Raw genomic sequence first — 14,864 nt, 5'->3', positions numbered from 1 at the left:
TCTATCTATCTATCTATCTATCTATCTATCTATCTATCTATCTATCTATCTATCTATCTATCTATCTATCTATCTATCTATCTATCTTATATTATCTTATATATCTTAACTGAAAGGTAACTCAGCAGAACTAAAACGGATGGAAACTGTTTTAAACATAGACACCGGCACATCGAGAAAGAAAACCAACTCTCTCGCATCAGTTGATTCTTGGTTAAATTTAAATGCTAACCCTTTTTTTTCCCCTCACGGGCTGACAATAATAATTACTTACTATAGTGAACCATTCAAATCTATGCAGGAGTGAGAAAAGGTGCAGCATCAAGAAAACATCCATAAAAGCTTAGCTTCCTTCACTGAGCAGACTGGTTCATGCAAAGATACCAGGCAATATTTCTACCCTGCAGCACCATCTACTGTACCAACATCTCTGCAACCAACTCACCCATACCTGTAATGTTCAAAGACTCTAATAGTATATCTGTTTACCTGCACTGACCAACAGCTCCCCATCTTCTCCCAGATCTTTACGGTCTTTAAAGCTTTGTGACATTTTTTACTGCCTCAAATCACCACAGTCCACAAGAAATGCACCATCACAAGGTTGAATGACCAGACCATTTCACCGTGAAATCTGTGGTCATGACATATTTTGAGCAACTGTGGAGGAAGTCTCTGAGGTTGGTTGCAGGCCACCTGCTGGACCCCTCTCTGGACAAACAGGTCGGCAGATGATGCAGTCAGCCTTGGACTACACCTGCTCCTGCATCACCTTGAACAATTAGGTCTGCAGAGATGGTAATCATAGGTGACCTTCCCTCCATGCACAACATTAAGGTCTAGGGTTAGGAAAAGGGAAGTAAATACCTCTGTTTTATCAACAGAGTCTTCCCTCAGACTGTAATTTCAATTAACACAATGAATACCTTACAGCCTACAGTGTATATTTGCTAAATATCCCAATGTTTTACTTTTATTTACGTATAAATTGGCTAAAACTACAAATATATGCATATACAGCTCTTTTTATCCATATTTATGCTATGTATAGTGTCTGTTTGCTGCAAGAGATTGTTGTGGAAGTCAATTATATGAAGCTGATTATGAATTGTATTAAAGTCAACAGAGAATCTGAACTTTGGGTTCTGATTCACAGACCAATGAACCAGAAGAGCATAATGGTATCTGTGGTTTTAGCTATCTATTTTTTACCTGTCACATCTATAATCTGTATGGTCTGGTCGGACGATCCTGCTCCAGTGCGATCTTATGATAGCAATAAAGCAACAAACAAAAGAGACATCAGTATAAAAGTCATGCCATTTTAAATGCATGATATCAAAAGACATGAAGTAATTACATTTGCATCTGCCTTTTATTACAGTGCTTATATTTTAATTTGCTACTATTTAAAATAAAAATACAACTTTGGAACAGCTCTGACAAGCTTTCTATTTTTGGATTATAAATTAACATCACATACGGTATGTTTAACAAAAACAATGACTTTAATGCGGTGAGTTTTTCTAATTAGTTCACTGGAATGCAGAACCCATAAAATTAAAGAATTCAAAACCCAAACAGTTTGTATTTGTATTCAAAGAAAAGCAGCTTCATGTTTAAAAGTGAGGAATTTCTAAATAAAATTATAAAATATTTAATAACAATTAGAGCAGCTTTTTGTTTTATATAAGTTATCTTGGTATTTTAATGTGAGACAGTAATTTCTCTCTAGGGAAGAGTGAGAAAATCCTGGAGACACTTGCAATTTACCTTTTTACCACATGGTGGTGACAAATCCCTGCCTACCAATAGACCCTCCAGAGGCAGTTGGAGGGAAATAATTCTGCCTGTTTTATTTTACTAAAAACAACATTTAAAGATACATATTGTAGTAACCTAAAATGGGCTAAACTGTTTAATGAAATTCCGGATATAAATAAGTTTGACTGACAAAGAACAGAATAACTCCAGATTGATTGCTCCATCCTACTGAAAATGATCAGCTCCTTTCACTTAACACCATAAACAAATAGCCTTATCACCATTATAAACATATGATATGATGATCCCACGTGGTCGCTCTGACATTTTTTAACTACTATAAACAGTGTTTTGATGCTGTTACAACAAAGATGTTACGACATTTTTATAGAATTATTGTCTTAAATGTTATATATCTCTGTTTTTTCATCTTGATTCAATCTTATGCAAAATCAAAAACATAAAATACTGCATTAAAAAAGAAATAGACACTTTTAATTGGAAACTTATTATTATTATTGACAGTGTCATTATATATTCATTAGTGCAGTGTAATGTCCGCCACATTCAGTCACTGAGCGGTCCAGCAGCGGCTCTGTCAGAAAGCAAACAGCCTGACAGGCGAGCGGAAGTGAGGGGCCCAGGGTACAGAGGGTCCCGGGGCCACCGCCGCTGGCCAATGAGCACCAAGCATCTAAAGGCCATTACAAAACGGAGACTTGGTGAAGCCGCTTAGAATCAGACAGGAGGCTACCGGGAAATATTTTCAAAATAAGAGCTGGAGGCTAATCTAACCCTAATCACTGGCTAAACCATGTTTTTCTACAGTTATGATAAAGGTTATGTATTAGGATGAAGCCAAAAAAGTATTGAACTCCTTTACTTAAGTAAAAAAAAAAAAAAAAAAAAAAAAAATATATATATATATATATACAATATACGGTAGTGATGTATTAGGATGAAGTCCAAAATTAAAATCCAATTTTTGCCTAAATAACACAAAATCACCAGAAACTCTGCTCTTAAAAAAGGTTACATGCATTTAATTTTCATCTTTTGCTCACTATGTTGGAAGAGATGTTAGATCACTTTAATAGTACAAAAACGAAACATGATTTGAGTGCTGTTTTAACAATTTAAGTAAAAGAGCAGATACCTGCATGACTCCAATAAAAGTATTGATATAACTCCTTTACCTAAGTAAAAAAAAAAATGATATATGCTCTTAAAAAAGGTTACATGCATTTAATTTTCATCTTTTGTTCACTGTGTTGGGAGAGAAGCATAAAAGAATACTGCCTTGGTCTAAATTTCTCCTACGTTAAAATGTCAGACCAGATAACAGATTGAATTAAACAGAAGCCCTACATGAGCAGCTCAATGGTTTTCCTGATCTGATATCCATAGCATTCAAACTAACTGTTCTCCAACTGGACACATTTCCTGCAGGTTCTTGATTTTCCCTCTGCTTTGTTGCAGCTGTAGCCTCATATTATCAATTTGTATAAAAGTAATGGTCCAATATTGAGGAGAAAAGGAGGAGAAAATACATCTATTTGTGTTCAACTGTAGTAAGTAGACAGTGAAAAGGGCTGCTTAAGTACGTATAGGTATAAACAAGTAACTGCAAATAAAGAGCAGTACATGTTCATATGCATAATTAGCTAATAAAGATACCAGAAATAAATTAGTCCAATAATCTAATTTGTTCCTTTGAGAGGTATGTAAAGAAATAGTATATAGGAGCTTTTTTTTAAATACTTGAAAATTTTATAAATCATACTATAAAGTAATTATTACCAAAATTGTTAAATACAAAGAGGAACACTTATATTTCCCAGCTCTGTTTAAAATTAGGAACAATTAACCACACAACCTTTAACTGTATACTTAAAGAAAAGTTTGTTTTTAAGAGAGAAAGTTTAACTGCAGCTGTCTCCACTACATGTGGAAATATCCTACCCAAACACATAGAGAAACCCAAAACTGGCTTTTTTTTTTTTTTAAAAAAAGGGACAAAGTCCGCAGCATGACTTGAAAAGTTTCCTCCTCGTAACTGTGTCGCTGTAGAACCTTGCAGTGAGGGAGATTTTTACTGCAGTATCTACAGTGGTATTAAATAAGGCTGATGTTTTATTCATAGAGGTTTGATTTTTAAAAATACTTTATTTCTGCTTAAAAAAATAAATAATCCCAATGCATTTAAGATGATAGTTTAAAATGAGATAGTATGTGATATCATTACACATCAGAATCAAGTAGGTTTGCACTTAGAAGGAATTTGACTTGGTGATGGTGCAGACACATTTGATATATATACAGAATACAGAGTCTATAGCTATATGAAATATAAAGCATACAATATACTATATACAATATATAGTATATGCCGGTAGCTATATACACATTAGACTGTGCATTAATGTTATGCAGAAAGTCTGGAGATGCTACGTTGGAGTAGTTCTATGTCTTCAATGGGGAGGGATGGGCATTGTCAGTGTCATGGGGGCGTATGGGCCTTGTTGATAAGGCTGGTAGAGGATGGGAAGAAACTGTTGCTGTGGCATGAGATTTTGATCCTGATGGACCGCAGCTCCTTCCAGAGGGAAGTGTCTGAAATAGTTTGTGGCAGGGGTGCGAGGGATCAGCCACAATCTTCCCTCCACACCTCAGAGTCCTGGAGGCATACACATCCTAGAGAGATGGTAGATTGCAGCCAATCACCTTCTCTGCAGATATTTTATGCCAAACGATCATGCACTAAGGCAGGGGTCTTCAACGTTTTCCTGGCCAAGGAACCACAAACTGATGGGGGGCCCCCATAATTATATATATTGTATGAAATTGTGTTTTATCAAGCTGGTCTTATAGTCACTCTATTACATCTGAGTAATGGAACAAAAGTCATTTGGCCCTGGGATTATTTAAGTATTTCTGATTCCTGGTTGATGGGACAGGTGTTGTGAATAAAACGGTGCCCAGCTTGAACAAGCTCCTGTGTGTCACTGAATATTGTGCATTGATGACTAAAAGACATCTTCTGCCTCCATTTATCTGTTTACTACAGTGTGTTGAATTCATGTTAATGTGTATTTAAAGACATTTCAATTAGTGGGAAAAAAAATTGCAGGGGGGGAATATAAAAAAGAAGTCTGATCAACCTAACCTTTTGCGACCCCCATGCAGAACCTACGTGGACCCTCAAGGGGGTCGCGGACCCCCTGTTTAAGACCCACAAAATAGAACATTTCTTTTTATTGCTGAGCTATAAGACTATTAAATTAAACAGAATTAGTCAGAAATATTCCACAGTCATCCTGCCTTTTCGATCATTATTTTTTTTTTCCATCTATTTATCAAATTGAGCCCTTATTTTGAAAAACTGCAGCATACCCTTTCCGGTCGTGCTGCTGTGTAACTTGCCAGCTGGCAGATGAGCTGGAGGGGCTGCAGGCAGTCAGTCAGTGAAAGTGTAGGCGGAGACCAGCCTGGTGCAGAAAACTCAGCCTCCTCTGGATCGCATTCAACTCCCCCCTCTCCCCCTAACCTCCCCCCCACAAAAACCCCTGATCCAAACAGTGAGACCTGAAGAGGAAAGGAAACAAGAAAAAAAAAAAAAAAGACGAGGTGCTCCTAACTTCTTTTCACCTCTATCTGCCAGGAATTGTCTTCCGGTGTTGACTTTTTTTTTTTTTTGCGAGCACCGCAACAAAGTTGAGGGTGAGAAATGTGAAGCTACCGGCTTGCCTGTTTCCAACCAGCCTCCAAGACTCCCCCCCTCCCTCCACATAATCCATGCAGTACAGTGCAATGGTACGTGAACATGCAGAACCTTACTGCTTTTAATGTTGTGATAAAGTTCTGTGTTTTGCATCATTTATGTTTTTGTTTTTTTTCTCATGCGCATCTTTTAATACTGTCCTTTCTTTGGCTGTGTGGTTTTGAAATGTTGGAGGAAAATCTGCAGAAAGTACCTTGAACTTGAACTTTGTGCAGACTGATGACAGCTCTGCAGAAACACGTGTTTTTTTTTTTTTTTTTTTTAAATGTAGATCCTTTTTGAGTGAGAAACACAACTTTATGCATGAAAAAGTTGCACACTGTATGCATGTTTTCCTTGAACTTTATTAGCAGCAGGGGCGTTACTTAGGGGGGGTCCTAAGGGGCAATTTTCAACACTAGATTTTCTGAGAAGGAAGTCTTCCATTTATTACCATTTTAAAATAGAAGTCATTAAATAGACAGGAGTCTATATATATATATATATATATATAGAGAGAGAGAGAGAGAATTAAAATCGTCGACAAGGAGAAGTTGAAAAACAACTATAAACATGCACTCGTTTTTGCAACCGTTACTGTAGGAAGCACAGTTTCTTTTGTACAGTGATTTCATTATACACATACATAAAATGTTTCATTTGTACTTTTAAGCCCACTTTAAACTTCCACACCTACCTTATGGAGCGTAGCATCACAGGGAAGTGTTTACATTCCCATTTCAGGCTAAGCATTGATGAAATTTTAATTTCAGAAATAGGGGGAAGCAAGTACTTTTTAATATAAAATATTTGTTTGATCATTCAATCATAGACCCGATTCAGTGGCGCATCAGAAGTTTGTAAAGTGAGATTTTTAGGAGTGACAGCGGTGAAAGTCAAAAGACGGTGGGCCAATCAGGAGCTTGTGGGCGGTTTAAACTCAGGGAAATGGGCTTCAGCTTGAGCGGTTTTCTTCTTGGTCCTTGTGCTCGACGAATGTCTGTGTACTGTAGCGTAACATTGTTTTTGGACAGTAAAAAGTGCAGGGGGTCATGTTATTTTCCTTTTTGCAGTTTGTTACTGGTTTCTACAAGGAAACAATCACTGACAATGGAGGTTATGTGCTCGCATGTCCATTTTGGATAATTTTCATAAATTACGCATCAACCTGCTTGGACTATATTAAATAGTTATTAAAAGCAAAACAACTCTATTTATCCCTTGGCATTACTCCTTCAGGGAAATTCTGGTTCCAGTTAAGGGCGGAGCTAGATGGGGGGCCAGAGGTGGCCATGACCCTTAACATTTTTTTTCTCTCAAGTAGAATTTTCAAAACAATAAAATTTTTGATATAAAAACAATTACTTGACAACAAAAACACTGTGGTCAATTATGCACATCAATATTCTAACATTAGAGATGATTAGTACAGAATTCCTGCTCTTTCAGAACTAGATTTTGTTTTAAATGCCATAAAGAGAAAATAATGTGACTCTACAAGTCTTCAGTGAAATCATAGATACTGTAAATAACTATTTTAATAAAAACCTATTAAATTATCAAGTTATATAGATATTAGTACTTGTAAATATCAATTTAATGAAGAACAATATTGATAAAAGTAGGTAAGTAATGAAGACGGAAAAGATGTTCGCTCCATTTATCCAATATAGCTTTTATCTAGACGGATGTTTCAATTTATTTGTCAGCAAAGGCTGTAGGAAACTATAGTTTGTCTTTATTTAAAAATATGGACATTGTGGTTGTTCATGTTCCTGTTGGAACAGTGCAGATTAACCCTGAGGTTGTGGTGCCACCCCTCAGTGTACATTGGTTATTGCCTGGCCCCCCTTATAAAACATTTCTGGCTACGCCTCTGGTCCCTGTAGTTGATATAAAGTACAAAGAGTTAAAGCCACAGACAATATAAAAAGAGTGTATTTAGTACAAAAAAAGCATTAAAAGTTGCAATGTTGTAACATTTTCCCCTTAGATATAAAATAGTTTTGTCTGCACTGTAGAGAACAATGAGTTAATGCCAAAAAGAAAAGTTTGGTAATTATCAAATACCTAACCTGGATCCCCCCTCCCCTCCCCTCCTCTGTGTGACCAAAGCTCCGGTCCGAAGTCCCTGAAGCTCATAAAATAATTCAGCCGAAGTGAAGGCAGTAAATGAATTGAAGGAGAGGAGGGGGGGTGGATATGACTGGAGAGGGAGGAAGAGGAGGGGTGTGACTGTGTAATTACGTGAAAGAGAGAGAGAGAGGAGAGAGAGAGAGGAGAGAGAGAGAGAGAGGGAGAGAAGGGAGGCTAGAAAAAAGACAGAGAGGAAAAAAGTTGGATCTGATTTGCTGGAATCGCGGCGGAGCGACTGAATGTGGAAGGTTTCCTCTCAGCTCAGGCTGGAAGCTTTTAGCAGAGGGTGACTGATCCTCTGCGCTCTGCGCGCTGCGACTAAATACGCACAGAGAGAGACACAGGACGCGCAGCTCCAACTTGCTTCTTCTCTTATTTTTTTTATTTATATTTTTTTGCAGCTCCTTCATATATATATATATATATATATAAATATCTCTGCGGTGGCGACAATCTGTGGATCGCAACTCTTCATGGATATTGTTGGATAATTTCTATCCGGATCGCGCGCTCACACGCTCCCTCTCTCTGTTCGGTGCGCACCGGTGGGTCCAGGACGATGGAGTGATCGGAGGAATAAGTCCACCTACAATCACTTTTCTCCCCCCCCCTTCCCCTTCCTTCCCCGGCTCGACATGTATTCGCCGATTTGTCTAACTCAGGTATTCTGCTCTGGTTCTTCTCATTTTTCTTTCTGTTGTGAAGTTGGTGCTGAGTTTGGCACATAGTAGGTGAGCTGGAAGGTGTTTGCGCGCCCACAAATAACCTTTTAATCTTTTATGGCAAAGAAATAAAATAAAAATACAATTATATAGACTAACCTAACGTGAAGGAAATATTTTTGAAATAACCAACTTTATGTATTTTATTGATTATAATAAAATTGATTTTAAATTAGTGTGCAGCAAGAAATTATGATTCTGCAGTTGATTTAAAATCAAATAATTGATTCACTTAAAAAAAACTAAAAAATGTATGTATTTTTCACTGCTCTATTGTGCAAACCCAATGCATGACCCTAAGGTCATATAAAACCACAGAATAATCCACTTATTTAGGTTTCCTCTTTTTTTTTTAAACATTGCTTTAAATTCTTGCAATCTACAATAGCAGCATACTGGAAAAAATAATGCATCCTTTTTTTTGTGCATCTACTTTAGTAACTTTAACACAATTGTTTACTGTTCTAACCTGCTTAAAATAACTAAATGATGCAAAAAAAAAAAAAAATAATCCAGCAGTAACAGAGCCATTGTGAATTCCCTCATCTTGTTGTTTAAACAATAAACAAAACGCTTAACAGTGACACTGTTAACGCTTTAATAGCTGTAATAATTGTAACTCACCGCTGATCGTTACCCAGTTTTACTTGTATAATAACAATGCTGTAAAATCAATGTTCATCTTTGCAATGATTACTGTACTTAATGCAATGTTGCAGCTTGTTTTCCTAGCTTGTGTAAAAATGCAATCATGACAGCCGACCGCAGTCTTTCACTAAAGTGGAAAACAGGCTGGTTGGTTTTTCCGGTTAGTGAATTTATATTCACTGTAGCTCAGAGCTTTTTCTTTCTTTCTTTTTAAACCGCAATATATATATCTTTATATGAAACAGACTGGTTGCACAGAGCGGAGGTGTGAAAAATGGTTTAGTTTTATTGTTGAAAAATAAACAACTAATCCCTTTACATTATCAGTGTTGGTGTAAAATCTAATTTTATTGTAAAAGCTGCAAAAATATTTGGATGAAACTTTTTTTTTAAATAAATAAATCATGTGGTCCAGGTTTTCTCTAAATGATGGCCGTTACAGTTTAAGTTTTATAAGTCAGTTATTGTTGGTTAGATTTTCTGTTTTTGTATTTAAAAACCTTTTAGCTAATATGTGTAGAATGATGAGGTGCTTGAATATTAAATATAAGCTCATATTCAATATTGCATCATTTTTTTAAACTTTCCTCACAAGCCTCAGCCCAACCTGATCTATGTTTATAAAGCAGAACATCTTCCCCTCAAACATAAATGTTTTTTCTTTAAATAAATGCCCCCCTCAGTGCTATTGGAGGAGATAAAGCTACTTTCTCTTCAGGAAGATCACATGCACTGATAAGGTTGATTCAGCGCTTGGACAGGGGTAGCTGCAGACTGTTTTGGCTGACTCAGTTTGACTGTTTATATTTTACTTGGCATAAGTCAGTGATTGACTGAGATGTGGTTTAGTTTGTGCTTAAGAGGATTGTGCTTTTATGGCCTCTGCTGAAGTGCACAGCTCAGGCCTTGGCCAAGTCATTTATCTTTACAGCTTTAGGCTTTGTTAGCCTGCTTAAAAGAAAAATAATAATAATAATGGCTCTAATTGGGATATATTTAGAGTGTTTTGCAGAAAACAAATGGGTTTTCTCTTTAGAAACAGCTGCTTCTGAGGCTAATTTAGCAGAATTTCAAAGTTTAGTTTTGTCGTTTTAATTGGACGTGACATGAAAATAAGCTCTGCTTATTATTTTATAACTCATCCAAATGGGAAGCTACACAGCTCTCATTCAGTGTGATGTCTTGCTTTTAAAATAAAGGTTGATCTGCGGAGTTGAAAAAAAATCTCCTTTCATTTTTTAAAACGTTTACGTTAGGAGATTTTGAGTTTGACTGTGCAGAGACGAAATGTGGCTTCCAGCGGCATGCGGGAGCAAACACACACACACACCCTCTCACACACTGAGAGTGGATTTCTGTGGTTTCCCAATGCCCGCTTTGCCTGACTGCTTTCAAAAAGAACAATGTGTGGTTTCACTCCTCAAAAGCCTGCTTAAACAAGAGGTGGTGGGGAAGGTGGTGGTGGGGGGGTGCTTCTTACACTTATTAAATTTGACATTTTAATGACCCGAAAGCTAAGATAATTCAACGTTTCCGTTTCTCACCTGGAGGAGCTTCTATTTGTGACAGGATTGTTCGTCCAAATCCAGAGGGAAATGAGTTAAAACTGGGTGCTTAAGTGTCACCCTTGTTTGAAAATAGAAGATTAAAGTGTTAGCATATAATTAAATTTTGATTTTTTTTTTTTGCTTTTTTAATATAGAGAGAATTGTCAAATGCAAATCTTTTTTTTTTAAATGTATACTCTTTAGATGAAAGGTATGTAAGTGTGCTTAACGCAGAGGGAACAGGGAAATTTATGCTGGAAATTTTACATTTTTTCTTTTCTAATTTAGAAAAATTAAATAAAATGCTTTTTAAGTAAGTAAATAAAAAATTGTGTGATATGTTTTGTTAAAACCCATTCAGATGAATTTCTCTTTCCAATTTATGCCAAAAATCAAAGTTTGCTAAAATGCCACTGCCTGTCGTTTCCCATTTATCCATGGAGGAGATCTTCTTAACATCCGACTTTGCGACTCTATCCTGTTCAGAAAGTAATCCTCAGTTCTTAGTAAGCTCGGGATGAGCTCACTTTGGAAGAGGGAGAGTTTGATGGGAGAAATGCAGAGCAGAGGCCTGCAGCGTGACCAGAAAATACGATTTCTCACAGAAAATGCGGGATTCTTTGTCAGAGCGGAATGTGAAAAATAGAATAAAAATGAGACATTGTGGAAGAGATTTTATTTGTCCTTTTTTAAAAATATTTCTCCTGTTTTTTTTCTATTTTTATTTTGAATGAGATGATTAAATTTCCTCCTCCTTCCTCTCCTCTCTGATCCTCCAGGATGAATTTCATCCCTTCATCGAGGCGCTGCTCCCTCACGTCCGCGCCATCGCCTACACGTGGTTTAACCTACAGGCCCGAAAACGCAAGTACTTCAAGAAGCACGAGAAGCGGATGTCCAAGGATGAGGAGCGTGCCGTCAAGGACGAGCTCCTGAGCGAGAAGCCCGAGGTCAAGCAGAAGTGGGCCTCCAGGCTCCTGGCCAAGCTTCGGAAGGACATTCGGCAGGAGTACCGGGAGGACTTCGTCCTCAGCGTGACGGGCAAGAAGCCGCCGTGCTGCGTGCTGTCCAACCCCGACCAGAAGGGCAAGATCCGCCGGATCGACTGCTTGCGGCAGGCCGACAAAGTCTGGCGCCTGGACCTGGTGATGGTCATCCTCTTCAAGGGCATCCCTCTGGAAAGTACAGACGGCGAGCGCCTCGTCAAGTCTCCACATTGCACCAACCCAGCACTTTGTGTCCAGCCTCACCACATAACAGTATCAGTCAAGGAGCTGGACTTGTTTCTAGCATACTATGTCCAGGACCAAGGTATGTTTTCAGCCCAGACTGTGTATAGATAGATTTTTCCCTGTGTGTGTGTGTGTGTGGGATGGTTTGGCGAGGTCAGGGGTCACATGTGTTAGTTTCTGGCATCCCTGCTCAGTCTGGGCAGCAGTCATCGTTGTGAGCGCCAGACAAATAAACATGAGAAACGTGAGGAGTAAAACAGCTTAGACACAATCTATTATACGTTTTCTTTTTAACTTTTCAAGCACGGCTCATTACCGAGGAAAAAGCTAAATGTGTTTTCAGTACGAAATATTTCTAACCTCATCTTAGCTGCAGCGGCTCCTGCTAATGTGCAGTCGTTGTTTTTGTGTGCGTATATGTGTGTGCGTCTGTGCATTGGCTTACACTATCTAACACACACTGCCTGTCGGCTGGTTAAGCACTGACAGTTATGGAAAGTCGTTGCACCAAAGCAGGAACCTTTAATGGGATTATTATTATTTTAATGTGAAGGATCAAAATAGGATTTTTTTCATTGCAAAAAACTAGTTTCTTTTAATAAGTAGTGTTGCAACAGAATGATTTTTTTCCTATTTTAAAAATTTGAATAAATTTCTCATCAATGTTTTTGCTGCAGTAGAAACTGCACACTTTTCAAATGTTAAAACAGCATGAATATTTTTTCTTTTTAGAGCCTTCAGAATTTATTTACTTTCACTAAAAATGAATATTTTTATAGAAATCTAAAAATTATTATTATTATTAAATTATTTGAAATCAGTTCAGTAAAATTTTAAATTGCGGCAATTACAATAAAGGCAAAAAGAGTGAATTGAATCCAGTCATAAAGTGAAATTTAATAGAGACAAGTTCATGTCATGCTAAATGCTTTTTTCCCCCGCAAATTATAAAATTGATTAAATTAAAGTCTCACCATTTTTACTTTATAAAGCATCTACAGCAGCTTTGATGCATTTTTATGGGTTGAATAAAAATCAAATTAAAGTCAGAGTCATAACTGGGAATATTCTTTTTATTTTCCGTTTTTTTAGTGGACTTAAAACTATAACCCCCATCAAAGAGTCTACGTGAAAAGCTGTTATATTTAAAAATAGAGGCTGAGCAATTATGGAACCAATAACATCAATTAACTATTTTTTAGTATTTATTTAAGTCTATCAATGTTATGTGTGTAGATTTATTTTTGCTAATGTGGGAGCGTTTTTTTTTATTCCAAAAAACGTTTAATTTTTTTTTTTTTATCAAAATGCATTTAGAAAATCTGCTAATTTCTAAATTATCTTTATTATTTAAAAAATGCACCCCTCAATCATCCAGATATTATTTCAACATTTTTTTTATTTATTTGCTCTGATTAGTAATATCAGGTAAAAAAAAAATCTAGTCAATAAATGCATTTATATCATTTTCTATTTTTATTCTTGTTACTTTAGGTGATATAAAATCCTATAAAGGGTTAACAATCATTCACAAGCATTTTCATCATTTTTTGATGGATTCAAAATGAACCTCCTCTTCAAAAGCAAACTGCCAGAAATGTTTTCCTTTTATTTTTCTAATTAGCATCTCTGATTTTGTTTTATTTCTAAACACACCTGTTTTAGATTTGTGCCTAATTGTAAACTCATCACATTTTAGTAATTCCTTCAAGCCTAATAGAGCAGTAGAGTATTTTTAACATCTGGCGTTTTGTCCTGGAAGAGATTTAAATAAAGTTAGTACATGAAAGCTAAAGTTAATAAAGTAATCTTCCCTAATTTAACAAAATAAAAAAGTATTAACATCTTAATGCCACACAGTGGCTGCACCCTAATTCGTTTACCAGGAAACTATTTATTTGGCTGCTATTTATAATCGGAGATTATCTGTGAAAAGCAGCTGGGAGATTTAGATTTCTCCTCACTCTTCACACTTCATCACGACGAAAGTGTCATTTTTTCTTGGTGCTGAAATTGACTGATTTTGCCTCTTTGTGTGTGATGAGCTATCTAAAAAAAAAATACAAGTCCTTTATTTTGGGATAATTTATCACTCTCGACCTGCTTAAGTTCACTGTCTCTGCTGACAGCACAGGAATGCCTTCATTCCTGGATCGCTCCCTGATAAAATCCCCTTTCATTGAATCTGTAGCTGCAACATCGAAACGCTGCCACAGAGGGGAGGAACGGTGGTCTAGCTAGCTCATTACCATCAAATCCTGAGCGCCATTTTGTGTTTGATAAGTGCCAGGGAAAGCAGAAGGCACAGCACGGAGACAATAATGGTTGCCACTGGCACCGGGGTTGGCATCAGACCCTCCTTTTGTGTCTTTTGTAGGATGCCACCGCTCCTCTTGTTCTGCATCTGCTGCGTTTTAACCGGTCCTTGCCAACGTTTAACACAACACATCCTTATTTTTTATGCCATTTTTAGAGATTTTTGTGTAAAGAAAGTGTTTTTGCATAAAGATTGATGTGTTCTCACATATTTTCTGGAAGAATACAAATATATGTCGGCATCTTTTTTCCTCCTTTTCTGAGGTGAAATCTTTTCCTACTCCGTGAAGTCGCCTAGCGGACAACGAAACCCAGGCGGTGCAGCCATGTTGTGGGCAGCAAGGCGATGCGCCGCCATTTTGTTCTACGCAGTGCCAGGGAGGCAGGGCGGCTTGCCGGACGACGGTTGTTAGAGGTTCGGAGGTTGGCATCAAACCCTCTTTTGTCTGCGTGCAGCGTGCCTTTGATTCGTTGGTTGGCATCCGCAATGCGGTGGGCATGCTGGAAATTTGATTTTTTTTTTTCTTCCCCCCGATGATGGCAGAATGGATGCCGCCGCTGCCTTTTGTTCAGCTGCAACTGCACGAAACAAACAAACATACAATCAAACACAAAGAAACCAGCAAATCAGGCTCCGGCTGAAAGAGAATCCACTGTTTAGACTGTGCTTTTAATATATTGTTCTTTTTGTGTCCTGCTCTGCTGAACTGCGTAATCGAGTAACAGAAATTATTTAGCT

General features: G+C 37.3%; 1 protein-coding gene across 4 annotated transcripts in view; it reads left to right on the top strand.

Moving 5' to 3' along the window:
* Window positions 1–5,380: 5,380 nt before the first annotated feature.
* The window catches only part of nfib (nuclear factor I/B), an 86,038-nt gene continuing 76,554 nt past the window's right edge, over window positions 5,381–14,864 (top strand). For 2 of the 4 annotated variants that reach the window (XM_015373853.1, XM_015373850.1), the window contains exons 1-2: window positions 7,841–8,322; window positions 11,357–11,888. In XM_015373853.1, coding sequence (XP_015229339.1) covers window positions 8,296–8,322; window positions 11,357–11,888 — 559 coding nt within the window. In that variant the 5' untranslated portion in view covers window positions 7,841–8,295. Of the gene's footprint in view, window positions 5,578–7,840; window positions 8,323–11,356; window positions 11,889–14,864 lie in introns of those variants that run through there. The other 2 variants (XM_015373852.1, XM_015373851.1) reach the window with 2 other exon arrangements.

This window comes from Cyprinodon variegatus, unplaced genomic scaffold (assembly GCF_000732505.1).
Source record: "Cyprinodon variegatus isolate N-32 unplaced genomic scaffold, C_variegatus-1.0 Scaffold93, whole genome shotgun sequence".
Lineage (NCBI taxonomy): Eukaryota > Metazoa > Chordata > Actinopteri > Cyprinodontiformes > Cyprinodontidae > Cyprinodon > Cyprinodon variegatus.
Note: the sequence above shows the minus strand (reverse complement) of the source record. Positions and strands in the feature narration are given on the sequence as shown.